Raw genomic sequence first — 15,341 nt, 5'->3', positions numbered from 1 at the left:
TCAGGTGGCCTCTCAGCTGTGGGACTGTCTAGTGTTTGTGAGCAGGGCTGAGAAGATGGCCAACACTGGCCGTGATGCCTACAGTTTCCCAAGAAGCAGAAATTCTTGGGACAAGTGAACCAGAGGTTTGGTGTGCAGCCTGGAACTTCTCAAAAACCAGTCTGGAAAGAATGAGATAGAAAAGGAGGATGTGTGTATGAAGGGGGAGGAAGGAAGCTTGGAAATAGCTTCTCAAGACAAAGTGGGATGGTGGTATCTTGACCAGAAGCAGAGAATCAGAGATCAAGAAATCAGAGACCAGAATCAGAGATCAGAGAGAGTCAGCAGATGTCAGGGAGGGCTACAGGCAGATATTTTGGAATGATTTAACACCCAAGGGCAAGAAAGACACCAAGAACTGACACCAGAAGCTAGTTTTGCTTTTCTAGCTTAGAAGCTGGCCATAACATGGCTGGTTGTCAAAAAGCACAGGCTCTCAAATCCTCTGTTCTTAAGGAGCTTTAGTTTTTTTCTGCACTATGAAACAGTGCAGCTAAAAAAAAAAAATCACTTTTGAAGACTTTCCATGGTCCTCAACATAGAGTCAAATTTCTTAATATGGCCTGCAAAATCTGTCTGACCAGCCTCATCTTTTTCCAAAGGCAATGAAGGAATATGAGTGGCTCCAGCCCAGAATGGACTGGATTTTCTGTAATCAGAAGAACCTGGAAAAGGAGAATAACTCTAGCCTGGTTCTTCAAACAAATCTGGAAGTTCCACCTGTTAAAACAGGAATGAACTTTCTCCAGGGGCAAGGTGGCAAGAACTCCCTTCCTCTACGTGCAGCCTCTATCTCCTCCCTCTTCTGGGTCTGGGGATGCTGGGACCCCATCCCTCCTCAGTCTGACCTGGGATAGCTGAGTTGTTTCTGGGGCTGAGCAATCTGGTCCCTCCCTACTTGTTCCCCTTATCCAAGGTAGGCGGAGGGGGACTCTGGCAATAAAACATGGGTAAACCTGACTTCAGGAGTGGGCCCACCATCCCCGACATGGATGATACCCTGAGATTTGTCAGGCAGGCAAGTTACCTCCTCGGCCCTCACTGGCAGCCGGCTTCACTTGGATAGGACGATTCATCTGAAAGACATCGGACCAACACACCCCATCAGCACGACCGCCTAGTCCTGGGGCCCCGGCTTCTCCACCCCTGGACTTCTCAGGATCTAAGCCCTCACCCCACCACTCTCTACCCCACCACTCTCACACAGGAATTATAGATTTTCTCCAAGATTCCTCCCTTAAATGCAGGACTTTAGAAAGTGCTAAAGCCTGAGGATTAGGCCATAGGAAGCTCAGGGCAAGTAGAGGAGGGAATGTGGAGGCTAAAGAGATTCTCCTGCCTTGGGCTCTGTGCACAGACCAGGTGAGGCCTGTCCCTCTGGCTCCTGGACTTCCTCTGGGTGAGAGGAATTGGGTAGCAGGGTAGAAGTGATACTGCAGATTTGTGTTTTGTGTCTAAGACTGAGAATATACGTTCTATGTGTCATTTAAACAATCCGGGAATCAAGATTTAGTGTTGTCTACCCCCAACTCTGCCGTTTAGTGGTTGTATGACTTAGAGTAAGCCATCCTCACTTGGATTCAACTTGTCAAATGAGAAAAACCTCCCCCAAGCTTCTATGTCACTATGGTCTACACTCACCCTCCCAGTCCTCTCCCTGGGCACCCTCTACCCCTGAGGATGCTGGATTTCTCCAGGGTACCATCCTCAGCCCCACTCACCCCACTCTTCCCTTTCATCCTGAAGAGTCTCATCCACACCCACAGCCTCTGCTCCTGTCTCCACAGGGATGACTCAGAGCTCTGCGTCTCCAGCTTGGACCTCCCGCCTGAGCTTGAGCCCCTTCTGGCCAGCTGCTTGCTGGACACCCCGACTAGAAAGTTCACTGGTACTTTCCACTGAACACACCCAAACCAGAGCTCATCTTTTTGCCCAGACCTGATCCTTCCAGTCATCCAAGCTGTAAACCTGGAAAGCAGCTTCCTTGCTTCCTCCCTCCCTTCCCCCACCAACCGATTTCACCTTCTAATTCAGGGGTTCCCTGATCAGGGGTAGATATGAATCACCCGGGAACCATATCAGACTCTCAAGTTGGGGGAATTGTATCATTCATTGGTAAACGCTCCCAGGTGATTTCGATATACACCCCACCCACTCCCATCCCCCAACCACCCTGAGAGAATTCATGATTGAATCCCCATCTCACCTTCCTCTCATGGGTGTTGTGGGGATCACATGAGATAATGGGGACGCAAAAGGTCTTTGTAAACTGCCAGGAGCTGGGTGCGTAGGACGTGAGGAATTATTGTTGGGGGGCAGACAGCTGAGTGCTGAGAGGAATGAACCGCAGCCTTCCTGTTCGTGGAGGAAGGGGTACTGATGCCCATCTGGCCTGAGAAGGTGATGATCTGACCCCCTCCCCTCAGGAAATGCAATGCTTCTGCACCAATCAGGGGCCACTCCATCCTCTACCAGTGTGCTTGTTGCTGAGACAACGGGCAGCTTCCTGTTACCATAGCCACAAGTGCTACCCAGTAACCATGGTAACGCCCTGGCAGTCACAGTTGAGCAATTTCCTTTGGATCAAATTTGGAGGAGGGGGGAGTGGGGAGGGCTTTAAAAAAAAAAAAAAGGAAACAGGCCGAGCCTGAACCAGCACAATCCCCCTCCCGCCCAGGACTCAGGTTCTTATGCACTCTGACACACCCGCCCACTGGTGGTGGAGCACGTGCAGTGGCCCAGGTTGTGGGTGGGGGCCGAGACGCCGACAGGACTCAGGCTGCAGTCTAGAGGGGATGACAGATCAATCCAAGCAGATCAGGGCGAGCTGGACAGGTCTGGACTGGCCTGGACCAGGGACCGGGGGGACAGGACCCCTCCCTGGACATGGCCACCTGTGACTGTGGAGGAGAGACCAAGAGACAGAGCCATGGAGAGCAGGGACACAGGGAGAGATGACGAGACACAGGAAGGCAGAAACGCTTAGAGAGTAAGACGGACCCGCAAGGGGCAAGGAGAGAAATACTGGTGGAGATGAGAGGGAACTGAGAGGATAGGCGTCAGGAAGGGAGCATAGGAAAGGGAGGGTGGAGTGTGGCAGAAGGGGAGAAGCCTGGGGCGGGGGGCAGTGAGGGTGAGCAAGCCCATCATTATTTTATTAGTTCTTAAATAGATGCTAAGAATTTCTCTCTGGAGCCTAGAGTGATGAGCACATGTGACAGCAGTTTCCATGGCAGCTGCCTCCCCCGGCTGGGTTTCTGGGGAGATGGAGCTCACTGGGGCTCTGGAGGATGTCCCTTCCCCCCTCCCCCACTGCACCACTCTTTGATGGAGAGTGGGCATTGGGTGCTACATAAACATTCCACGTGGACCTGGCAGAGTGCAGGTCTCAGAGTTGGAGCACCTAGACTTTCCACCACTCAGCCATGTTGTCAGTATTCTCAGAACTCTGAAGAGCTCTGAGCTGGGCCCTTCAGGGGAGATAGCAATGACCCTGGGACCCTGTCCTTAAAGGGTAAAATAATGCCACCATTTCCCAAGAGCCCACTATGTGCCAGGCCCTTCCTGGGGCACTGTATATACACTGTCTCTAAATTCCTTCCAAACACTCTACAAGAGAATGTCATTGTTCCCATAGTACAGATGAGAAAGTTGAGGCTGGGGGAGGCTAAATCACTTGTCTGAGATCACATGGTGATTGAGCTGGGATTTGCCCCCAGGTCTGTCTGACATTGAAGTCCATGATTTTCCCTTGAGTTGCTCAACTCTGTTCTGAAGATATGAACACAAATGAGGCACAGAGGGGCCAGGACCAGGGGAGGGGTGCAAGGTGAAGTGCTGACTCCAACTGGAGAGGCTGGCTCAGGGACAGCTTTGGGGAGCAGGCAGGGTTTGAGCTGGGTCTTGCAGCACTGGGGTCACTGGGCCATCATGGGAGGGGCAGGGCTGGAGACTGAACATTCCAGATGGCTGGGGTATGGAGAGGGAGAAGCAAGTCTGAAGGAGTAAGGGTTTCCAGGTGGGCACCTGACATTGAGGGGGCTAGTGAGTGAAAGTCGCTCAGTCGTGTCCAACTCTTTGTGACCCCATGGACTGTATAGCCTCCCCCAGCCTCAACTTTCTCATCTGGACTGAATTCTCCAGGCCAGAATACTGGAGTGGGTAGCCTTTCCCTTCTTCAGGGGATCTTCCCAACCCAGGGATTGAACCCAGGTCTCCTGCATTGCAGGCGGATTCTTTACTAGCTGAGCCACTAGGGGGCTAAGGTAGTACAAATTTCTCCCAGTCAGATAGATGTGGATTTAGATCCTGGCTTCATCAGTACAATTTACTTAAAGGTCTCTCAGCCTCAGTAGCCACATTAGTAAAAGGGGATTCATGATCCTACTTTGAAGGGGTGTGGTGTAAGTGACAAAAGCTAGATCTTCGTAGATGCACCAGATGTAATACGTTTTTTGTTTGTTTTGTGTGTGTGTTTTAAATGGAAGGATATGAAATTGAAAAGTCAGAAGAAGCCAGATTGGGGCAGGCTGTAAAAACTAAGATGAGGAAGTTTGTTGTATTTCAAAGGCAGCAGAGATCCAGGGAAGCAGGGGAAGAATCTGTCTTATGAAGGATCTCATGAACTGTCATTATGCAGAGAAAGGATTGAAAAGGGAAAATTTAGAGGCAGGAGGATCAGTGATACAGGTAAGGGTTGAGGGTGACCTGGATCAGGGCAGAAGGGAGATGTTGAGGAAGAATGAACTGAACTAAAGTATTGGATATGGGGAATGAGGGAGAGGAGGAAATTCTGACCTACGGGTTTCTGGCTTAGGTGTTGGGGAAGTTGGTAGTTTGGCAGGTAGGAGGTGCAGGGCAGGAGCCCAAGATGGTGATGACTGAGTTGGGAAAAGGAATGCTCCCCTAGGCTCTGACCTTCAGTCTCCACTGGGAAGTGGTTGGGGAGGGCATCCGGGATTTGGGTATGTTGTCTGTGACTGAAGGAGAAAGAGAGTTGCCCACATGAGTTACCTGGGCAACCCTGCCCTGCTTCATTCCTTCCACAGCCAGGGGAGGGATGTGGGAATGCGGTGAAGTGCCCACGATTCCCCTTTGAAGAAAAGAAGGCATTGCCTCCTTGGTCAAGCACTTGTCATGGGACCTCAGGGGTGCTCTTGCCCTTGGCTGAACACTTGTTCCCCTGAGTTTCCCAAGTCCAGGCCTATGTCTGCTTCAGGACCTAGCCCTGGAAGGGAAGTCAAGGGAGAGTATGTCAGAAAAAGGAGAGAACAACCCACTCCAGGTCATGGAATGGAGAAGGTCAGCAGCAGCACAGACACACACTGGGTCCTGATCCTTCTGCCCCTGTGAGCAGCAAGGAAGGCTGTACCTTACTCCTCCCTGCTTGACTCGCCTACAGTTCCTGCGTTTGGACTCCACATCGCCTTCCTCAGACTGTTCTGTCCTGATACCAACTATTCCCTCCACTTGGCACTCATGATACCATCAGCCCCTTCCCCTCACTGTGGGAAGACTGTTTATTGGAACCTCCCCAGAGAAGGGGCTCCTGGTGGGTCTAAGAGAGGTGTCATGGTTGCAAGAGAGAGCTGAGCAGATAAAAAGGAAACCACCACTGTCAGCACTTTGTTCCGCCTCACCCCCTTCCTCTAATTCAGTCCACTCCCGAGTCCCATTCGTTCTAGGGTCTGTATGGTTTTTCTGAACAGGTCACAAGTCCATCCTCTCCTCATCCCTGCCTCAACCCCAGCTCCAGGCCAGTGTCATATTCACCTGCACTCAAGCAACGGTGTCCAGAGGGTCACCTGCCTCCAGCAGTGCTTCCTCTCCACACCAGCCTCACACCATATCCAGAGTGATCTTTTAATACCAGTCCCTCACTCTTCCCTGTACCAAATGTACTCACAGCTCCCCATTGTAAGCCTCCAATAAAGCCCGAGATCCTAAGACTGGGAGCCCGAACCTGTTGGTCTTGCCTCCCCTGTTGTCCTGTGCATGTGACCCTCTCCATTCAGTTGGAGCCTTCGCCATCTCCACTGGACACCTTCCCTTCCAATTCTCACACTGTCCCCAGGATTCCAGAAGTAGCCTTTGTCTTTTAGGTTTCTAGGCCCTCAAACGTGATGATCATGATTCAGCTCAGATAGGAGCTCCGCCCTCTCCATTCCTGATGCCTCTTTTATGTGCCCAGAGGTAAACCCCACTGAGGTGCAGTGGGTTATTTCTGGGCTGGAAGCTCCTTGAAGGCAAAGGCACCAGCTCACGCAATGAGCAGGCGCTAGCACATACAGTGCATCTGTGTGAGATACAGACAGGCAAATTAGATACTGTGGACAAATTAGGAAGAATGTGCCCCTTCGGGGCTGACACAGTCCTATGATCATGAGCATGGCTGGGTCAACAGAGCATGGCTAGACTGCAGCCCCCGTTTGCCTTTTTCACTCAAGCTCCTTCATGCAGGACAAAACCTGCAAAAGCAAGTGTACTCAGTGTTTGAAGGGATGGATACCTAGGGAAAAGATCATGAGCATGAAGAGAGACAAGTGAGGGAGGGGGCACCTTCTGAAACTTGGAAGGCAGGCCCAAGGTCGGGCCTCACTTTCTCCAGGTGGATTCCAGAGCCTGAAGTGAGGCTGAAAGAAGCCGCTCCAGCTTCCTGGGGAAGAGGCTGCAGAAGCTGGGACAACCACTGAGGTCTGAAGGGAGTCCTGATTTGGGAGCCAAGCTTTAATAGGTGGTAGAGGGGGGCTGGGGGAGGTACCAGTTGGGCAGACACCATGAAATTTCTCCTAGGGGTTCAGGCTTTCTCTTTGAATTTGACCCAGCTTTTCCTAACCCCACAGTGACAGTGTGACTGTCTCCTGCAGGAGCCCAGATTCAAGTCTTATCTCTGCTTCTCCAGCAGGTGGCAGGTGTGCCCAGGACCCTGAGCCTATAGGAAGCTGGGCACCTTCCCCCTCCATGCTGGTGGGCCCCAAGGCCAGGTGACTAAAGCCGCTGCTGCCCCTGGCAGGCCCAGAGGAAAGATGGATGGCTCGGCCAATGCTGGGGCTAGCCAACAAGGCCATCGATTTTCATTTAGGAGAATAATTAAATATTAATTTTCACTTTGTTAAGCTGAGGAGGGTGAATCAAGCCAATCCTGGCAGTATCAGAGGAAGTCAGGCCATGTTGGAAGCCTGAGGATGACAGGGTCAGAGGGGCCAGGTGTAGCCCGTCATCATCTGCTCTAGAACCTTTGACCCCTGTCTGCCACCAGCCTGGCTCAGGTAACAGTGCAGTGGCTAAGTGAATGAGTTCTGGAGCCTGACTACCTAGGCTCAAAGCCCTGATCTTCCCATCAGTAACTACCCGACCTTGGGCAGTCACTTGTTCTCCATGACTCAATTTCCTCATCTATAAAATGTGAATGCCATACCTTCTTCATAGAGGATTAAATGACTTTGAACGTGTCAAGTGCTAGGAACACTGTCGCTATCAATACGTGTTAGTTATTATTTCTCTTTTCCTTCCCAGAAATCACCCTAGTAGCATAGTGCCTCACTGTCCTGATCTCAGGTGTCCTCAGCTCAATAGAGTCCACCAGGTACCCCTTCAATTGTGGAGCCCTGTGGCTGGTTGAGGAGGGGATTTTTTTCTTTATTATCTTTTTATTTGGCTACCCCAGGTTTTAGCTGCAGCATGTGGGATCTTTAGTTGCAGCCTACGGATTCTTAGTTGTATTCAGAATCTAGTTCCCTGCATGCGTGTGCATGCTAAGTTGCGTCAGTTGTGTCCGACTCTTTGTGATCCTTTGGACCGCAGCCCACCAGACTCCTCTGTCCATTCGATTCTCCAGGCGAGAATATTGGAGTGGGTTGCCAGGCCTTCCTCCAGGGGATCTTCCCAACCCAGGGATGGAACCAGAGTGTCCGACAGCTTCTGCACTGGCAGGTGGGTTCTTGACCACTAGTGCCACCTGGGAAGCCCTGTAGTTCCCTGACCAGGGATCAAACCCAGATACCCTGCAGTTTTTTTTGTTTGTTTGTTTGTTTTGCTATACAATAGGTCCTTGTTGATTATCCATTTTGAATATAGTAGTGTGTCCCAGCTATCCCTTTCCCCAGGCAACCGTAAGTTCACTTTCTAAATTTGTTCACTTTCTAAATTTTTCAGTCTCTATTTTGTAGGTTCATTTATATCATTTCTTGTTAGATTCCACGTATAAGGGATGTCATATGATATTTCTCTTTCTCTGTCTGACTTCCTTCACTCAGTGTGACACTCTCTAGGTCCATCCATGTCGCTGCAAACAGCATTATTTCATTCTTTTTAATGGCTGAGTGATATTCCATCGTATATATGTGCCGTGTCTTTCTTATATGCTCCTCTGCTGGATCCCCCGCATTGGGAGCACAGAGTCGTAGCCACTGGGCCACCAGGGAAGTCCCTGGGGGGGATTTGTTCTCCCAGATTTCATCTTAGTTTTTTCAGTGTCTTCTGTTAGCTTTCAGGATAAAGTCCAAACCCTTCACCCTGGGATTCAAAGTTTCCCCTTCCACCATTGCCCTCTGTGGATCTTCTCTCCGGTCTGGCCCGTGCTTATGTGGGGACCCTCCTCTACACTCCCAGCCCCATTTCACACCCATCTGTTCCTCTTGTCTCTGCACCTTTCCCATGATGTTCCCCATATATGGAGTCTTATCACTTGTCTCCCTGACTCTTAATTCTAGCGACAGAAGTCATTTACTCCCAAGGGTGGAGCCATAATGACTTCTACTATCACTCCTAGTAATGCTGCTGTTACTACTACTACCATCAGCTGACCTGTACTGAATACTTACAAGGTTTGCACTTTATATGACTTGGTTTATTTAATTATTATAACAGCCCTACAAGCTCAATTTCACAGAGGAGGGAAGGCTAGCCTTAGAGCGGTAAAGACTTGCCCAAGGTCATAGAGTTAGTGAGTGGTAGGTCCTGGATTGACACCCAGGTCTGTCTAGCTCCAGAGCCTGCCTACAGAGGATTGGTGAGGGTGATAAGTTGGTGTTGTGGTGGTGGTGGTGGACTTTAGTTGCTAAGTGTTGTCTGACTCTTTGCGACCCCATGGACTGTACCCCTCCAGGCTCCTCTGTCCATGGGATTCTCAAGGCAAGAATACTGGAGTGGGTTGCCATTTCCTTCTCCAGGGGATATTCTCTACCCAGGGACTCAACCCGGGTCTCCTGCATTGCAGTCTGGTTCTTTACCACTGAGTCATCCAGGAGGCCCACATTGGTGTTACTTGACACTGAGCCTTCAAGAGCCAGGCTCAAGTTCCTTCAATTACAAGGATTGGTTCTAGGACCTGACACCCCATTAACAGCTTGATCAGCTCTAAGTAAAGCTTGTCTTTTTAAAATAATGTAATTTAATTTTCATATTTTGATTGCACTAGGCGGCTTGGAGGATTTTAGTTCCTCAACTAGGGCTTGAACCAGGGACCTCCAGCAGTGAGTGTGGAGTCCTAACCATTAGATCACCAGAGAATTCTCTAAAGTTTGTTTTGTTGCTGGAGGGCTCTGATGATGAGAAATGAATTCTTTACACTGAGCTGAAATTAATGTGGCTGGTTTTTATACCCCACTGATCCTGGTCCTGCCCTATGGGGACACCCATAGAAAACCAAATCCTTCTTCAGGATCTGAAGGCGGGTACCCACCCCACCAGTAATATGTATTGAGATCTTACTCTGTGCCAGGTACTTGCTAAGCCTCAGTTAATCCCCCCAATAGTCCAGTGAGCTAAGCGTTAGTATTACTCACTCCCTATAGGTGAGGAATTGAAGCTCGAATGTCTAAGTAATGTATCTGAAGACACAGAAATGCTAAATGGCAGAGCTGGGATTCAACTCCAGTCTGTGAGACTCAAAAACTAGTATTTGTAATTATTATGTTATGATGTCTCCCTATTGTAGCCCCCACTAAACCCTGTCCAGCTAAATATCCCTGATTCTTCAAATTATCATTCCATAATATATTTTATGTCCCTATACCATCAAGTCTCTTTCTGGTCGGCTCATGACCCTCTTAATCCTGAGGCCTGGAATTGGATATATTCCCAGGTTTGGCCTGCCCAGGACAATTGCATTCTTGCTCTAGACATGTCACTCCTTGGACAAGAGAAACTGTGTAGTATGACTTGCTCTTGGTGAACCCTAGTTCACCCTTGCTCTTGGTGAACCCTAGTTCACCAAGTGTTAGGAACACTAGTTCCTAACAATCACCACTTTCTTCCTTCAGCAGGAGGTCCTGCTTTGTCTTCTGCCCAGTGATTAGCCATTAGCCAAGGCCTTATCAAGTGCCACTGATGTACAGTGGCCTAGCTCCCTGTAGAATGAGGTCTCCCTTAACCTTGAGCTAAGTGTTTGGGGGTGTGGAAGGAAAGCAATCTTGGTGAGTCAAGACACCCAAAATAGCATTACAGGAAGAGGATCATCAAGGACCCCAGAACTCGAAGAAATGGGGTACCAGCCCAGCAGAGCCTCTCCCCTGTGGATCTTCAAATATGCTCACACCGGTGACAAACGACACCTAACGCCATGATTTTAGCCAACATGGACAGATTCTAGCATAGCTCACAAGAGTAATGCCTTTCCTAAAAGATGGGAATGGTACACTTGGCCCAAGAGTCTCAAGCCCATTTCTTTGGACCAGAAGACTGAATATAACATATAACGTGTAGCTGTTAAGGGTACAGGTAAGTCCTCTGCCAGAAGATGACTCTTCTAGTTCCTGATCCCAGCCCAGCCACCACATGCTGCTTTGGCAAGCACGTAGGGCATGTTCCCAGCCGGAGGTGGTTCCCACCCCCCCAGCCCTGGTGGACTTACCCCTGGCAGGGTCTTCTGCTCGTGCAGTGCACTCTGAGCCTTGAGAGCAGAGTCCCGGGCGCAGTAGGTGAGGAAGGCACAGCCTGGGGAGGAAGAGGCTGGCTCAGGGGGCTTCCTGAAACCCCCAGATACTCTTCCTGGAAAGACCCTATTACACTGACAAACTCAAGGCCATTCTCCTTTCAACAAGGGTACTGCTTCTGAGAAGCTTCTCTGCCTCCCACCTTCTCTGAACGGAGGATCTTCATGCGCCCATGTCACAGACTCTGGCTCCCTCACTCGCTCCTGGCCTTTTGCCTAGGGAACATGTGCACCCACACCCAATCACATATTCATGCAATCCCACATCTCCCCTCCCCACGCCAACCATAAATCCTGTTGGGGTTAAAACTCCCTAAGCGGCTTTGCCTTCAGCTTTAACCCCAACCTCCCCCTTCCTTTTTGGATTCATACTCCTAAAGTCTCTAAGAATCAGCCTCAACTCCTTCCCAATTCAGTTTCAGATGGGAGGAGACAGAAGAGGAGGAAGAAGGTTGGGAACCAAGCCCAGGACCCCACAACTCCTTCCTGATACCTCCTCCTAGTTTGAGTCTAAGGAATGGATTGATTTGAGGCTTGGGAGATGGAACTGGCTTAAGGACATCCTATAGAGAGGAGCTTCTAGGGACTTCCAGTCCTATCCAAAGTACTTGATCTATCAACCCTCCCAGGACTGCAGGATAGGGCCTCTTAAAGTGTTTTTATGCCCCAAATCTGATGGGGCATAAAATCTGACTTCTCTAAAAGAATGAGTAGTTAAAGGGGGAGAGAAGGAGTCTAAGTTGAACCAAAGGTTCAGTCCTACCCACTCTTTGTCCAGCCTCAGAACCTGTAGCCTGCTAGGAAGCATAGGGCCAAGACTTCTTCCGTTCCAAAAGTCATTGAACACTCACTTGCTCAGAAAAGATTTATTGAATACTTACTTCTTCTTGTATATTATGATGGCTTGAAGGTAAAGTGGTAACAAGACAGACACATTTCCTGCCCTCATGGGAATCGTGTCAAGGATCATGAGGGAGACGTATCTAAGTCCACACAATTGAGGAATGAATGTCTCAGAGAACACACTGAGCTCTCAATAACAAAGGGGGGTTAACAAGGTGATGGAAAGGGTAGTGATTATTTCAAGCAGAGAGAACAGTACATATGAGGACTGAGTGAAGAATTCAGTGTGTTGGGGAAACAGATGGAAGGCCAGTATGGTTGAAGGTTGGTAACTGGGGGCAGATTGGCCAGAGAGGCATGCAGGGATCAGCTCATCTTTAACTTCAGGTTGGATTTTGAATTTTGTCCTAAGAACAGTAGAGAGCCACTAAAGGGTTTTAAGCAGGGTTGTGACATTAGGTCTGTGTTTTCAAGAAGAGCCTTCTGAGTAAAGGAAGGAGAAAGACTAAAGGAAGAGAAAGTGGATGTGGGAAACCATTAGGAGCTTGGTGCAGTTTGCCACTTAGACCTCAGCAGACTGCAAAGGCAAATGGGAACATTTTATCCATTGTCTTCTATGTGGCTGTCCTCTTAAGGTGGGCAGATACCTGCCATTCACTGGGTTAAAGAGACCTTAGAGAACTCCTGGAACAACCACTTATCATATCAATAGGAAAATTGATGCCCAGAAAGTATGCCAGTGGTAGCACAGGGTTTGGAATCTCCAATTTCTAGGCTGAGCTTGTTTTCAAAGCACTGTGGCTGCCCCCTTCAGTATTCAGCCATCTAAAAGAAAATGAGTCACTCTGGCTTTTGGACGTCACTGTTGCTGGGGAGAAGGTGGAGAATATGTTGATTGGGAGACCCTCCCCATTGACCTTGCAAAGTAACCTTGCCTTCAAGAGTTGTGGCTTGATTTGGGGAAAAAAATCACCAAAACCTGATTCCGCTTACATCCCTGCTCCATCTTCCACCACCAAACCATATTAGCTGACGTCAGAACTGAGCAGGGCTGGGGCCCTGTCTGAAAGGCTCAAGGGCCTAGTTGCTGCCAAAAGGAGCCCTGTGTGGACAGGGAGTGGAAGAATGGAAGGATAAAAAGATAGAGACGCATGGCTTGAGGGACAGATGAATGGAAAAAAAAAAAACCAGGAAGAATTAGAACTAAGTGGAGAGAGAGAAAGGATTAGGGAACAGTTCAGAGACTCTGATGGTGTTTGAGTGAGAAGAGTGAGAATTAAAGATAATCTATACACTTCCTTTACTACACAGATTGCTCAGCAAGACCAGCTTGTACTTACATACTGAAATAAATGTCTAAAAAATAAGACCATAAGTTGCTATGGATGGACTGGCAGTTGGGCAACTGGACTGCATTAGAAGGGATCTGGGTGGTATGGTCTTGTGGTTTCATGCCTCTTTAAAAATGACCCCACTCCAAAGGGTTTAAGATGCACTGCTACATAGCTGGTCCCGGATCCTCTATGGGCATATACCTGAAACTCCTACATTAGTGTGCCTAGGAACTCCCCAAAGCCTCTGAGTTGAAAAGGTGGCAGCCTGATTCCAGCTCTCAGCCCTTAGGAAAATACATGTAGCTGTTACCCAGGGCCCACCACTTCTCTCCTGGAAAGATCATGGAGGATAGTTGGAGACCCTCCCCTACTCCACAAATCCTGAAACTACAGCATGGTGAAGGTGGGGAGATAAAAAGGTGATTCTTCTCAAATAATTTCCTTCCCGTGCCCATGTATAACATGTGACTCTGGCCATCTTACTCCAGCCCAGCCTGGACAGACTTTTCTGCATGTAAACAAGCCTCCTCCCTCTCCCTACAGGAAGAAAGATGTGTGGCAGGACAGGACCATGGTGCCTGTCTTTTGAACAGGGCCTGGGAGAAGACCACTTTCTGCCTCTTCAACTTGACCCACCCTGAAGCTCTGGTCCACAGGTTCTGGTCTAGGACCAGCTTGTGAGGAAGGGAAAGCCATAAAGAGGATTGGGAGGCCATAAAGAGGATTGGGAAGGGACAAATATGTGGCACGGGAGTGAGGAGATTAGAGGGTAAAAGAAGTGTGGGTTCAGCTGAGAGGACACCTGAGATGTGGGGGATGAGGGAGCACAGATGGCTGGAGTTCCTGCTGAGGTCAGAGTCCTGGACTCAGATCAGAAGAAGATAGTGTTGGGGTTCTGGATGGGAATGGAGAGACTGGGGCTATTCCTAAGCAAGAAGGTGGAATTTGGTGCTAAGAGCCTCCTGGGAAGGGAATTGGATTTTGTGATTTAGATGGGCCTGAATTCTGAAGAAGGTGACAGTTTGGGTCTGTGGGATTTTAGGTTGGCAATCTGAATCAAAAAAAGGCTCCAGATGTTGCCAGGTCTTGGAGGCAAGAATGAAGGGTGCAAGTCCAAAATGTGTGTAAATATGGTTATCCCTGAATGGGCTGGCACCAGGTTGGGGGTGGTGGGTGGTGATTCAGGAATGATTGGGTCCAGGGTTTGGGAGACTGAGGGTGTCAGAGACTTAGAAGGTGGAATAAGTTCCCAAATTCCTAGATTTGGGCTGTCTGATGGGAAAGATGGAGGGAAGTCCAGCTGAAAGGCGGAGACTGTTAGGGTGTGAGAGCCGAGGGGTAGGGAGTTTGAGGTTAGAATAGAGAACACGTCAGGGGGCCGGAGTGATGATCAGAAAGAAGGAGGGTGTCAGAAAATTCTGCGTTGAGGGTTCTGTGATCCGGGAGAAAGATTGGGCTGAAGTGGGCTGGTACTGGACTGGTGTTGGACAGGCTCTAGGTAGGGCTTGGGTTGGGGCTGCAGTTGAGGCTGGGATTTGGGCTGGGCCTCACTCTGATCGGATTGGGGCTGGGCTGGGCAGGGCTGGGCAGGGCTGGGCTGGGCTGACCCCGCGCACCTTTGTGGAGGCCGGTGAGCCGGTCCTTCAGCACCGTCAGCTCGTAGATGCGGCCGAACTCCTCGAACAGCGGCTTGAGGTCCTGCTCGTCCAAGCCCCGCGGGATCTGCCCCACGAAAAGCTTGATGGCGTCGTGGTCCTTCATGGGCACGGCAGGACCCGGGTTTAGCCCGCTCATGCCGATGCCGCTGTCCGCGGTGCTGAAACCCAGGCGCGGGCCGGGGCCGGCGGGCGGCGCAGACCCTCCGGGCGCCGCGGCCATATCCCCGCCCGGTCCGCCCTCCCGCCGGTCCCCGCCTGTCCCGCCGTCCCCTCCCTGGACCGGTGGAGGGGGCCGGGGGGGAGGGGGCGGGACCCAGGCGGAGAGGGCAGGGGGGGAGGCTGCACAGGGGGCGGGGTCCGGGTGGAGGGGCGTAGAAAGGGTGGGGCAGGCTGGAAGGGGGCGGGGCAGGGGGCGGGGCAGGCCCGGCCGAAGCGGCGGGACGCTGGGGTCTGGCTTGAGGTCCCCGCGCGGCGCTCTCTGGGCTCCCGCCCGAGCTCTCCCGGAGCTGAGCCCCGAGCCCCAGCCCCTGTGTT

The 15,341-nt window shown here is 50.5% G+C and overlaps 1 protein-coding gene across 1 annotated transcript in view; it reads right to left on the bottom strand.

The window, feature by feature from the left end:
- CELF6 (CUGBP, Elav-like family member 6) overlaps window positions 1–15,027 on the bottom strand; it is a 30,061-nt gene extending 15,034 nt beyond the window's left edge. The window contains exons 1-3 of the mRNA XM_018053547.1: window positions 14,766–15,027; window positions 10,892–10,974; window positions 1,067–1,115 (exon numbers count right to left, since the gene is read on the bottom strand). Coding sequence (XP_017909036.1) covers window positions 1,067–1,115; window positions 10,892–10,974; window positions 14,766–15,027 — 394 coding nt within the window. The remainder of the gene's footprint in view (window positions 1–1,066; window positions 1,116–10,891; window positions 10,975–14,765) is intronic.

This window comes from Capra hircus, chromosome 10, assembly GCF_001704415.2.
Source record: "Capra hircus breed San Clemente chromosome 10, ASM170441v1, whole genome shotgun sequence".
Lineage (NCBI taxonomy): Eukaryota > Metazoa > Chordata > Mammalia > Artiodactyla > Bovidae > Capra > Capra hircus.
Note: the sequence above shows the minus strand (reverse complement) of the source record. Positions and strands in the feature narration are given on the sequence as shown.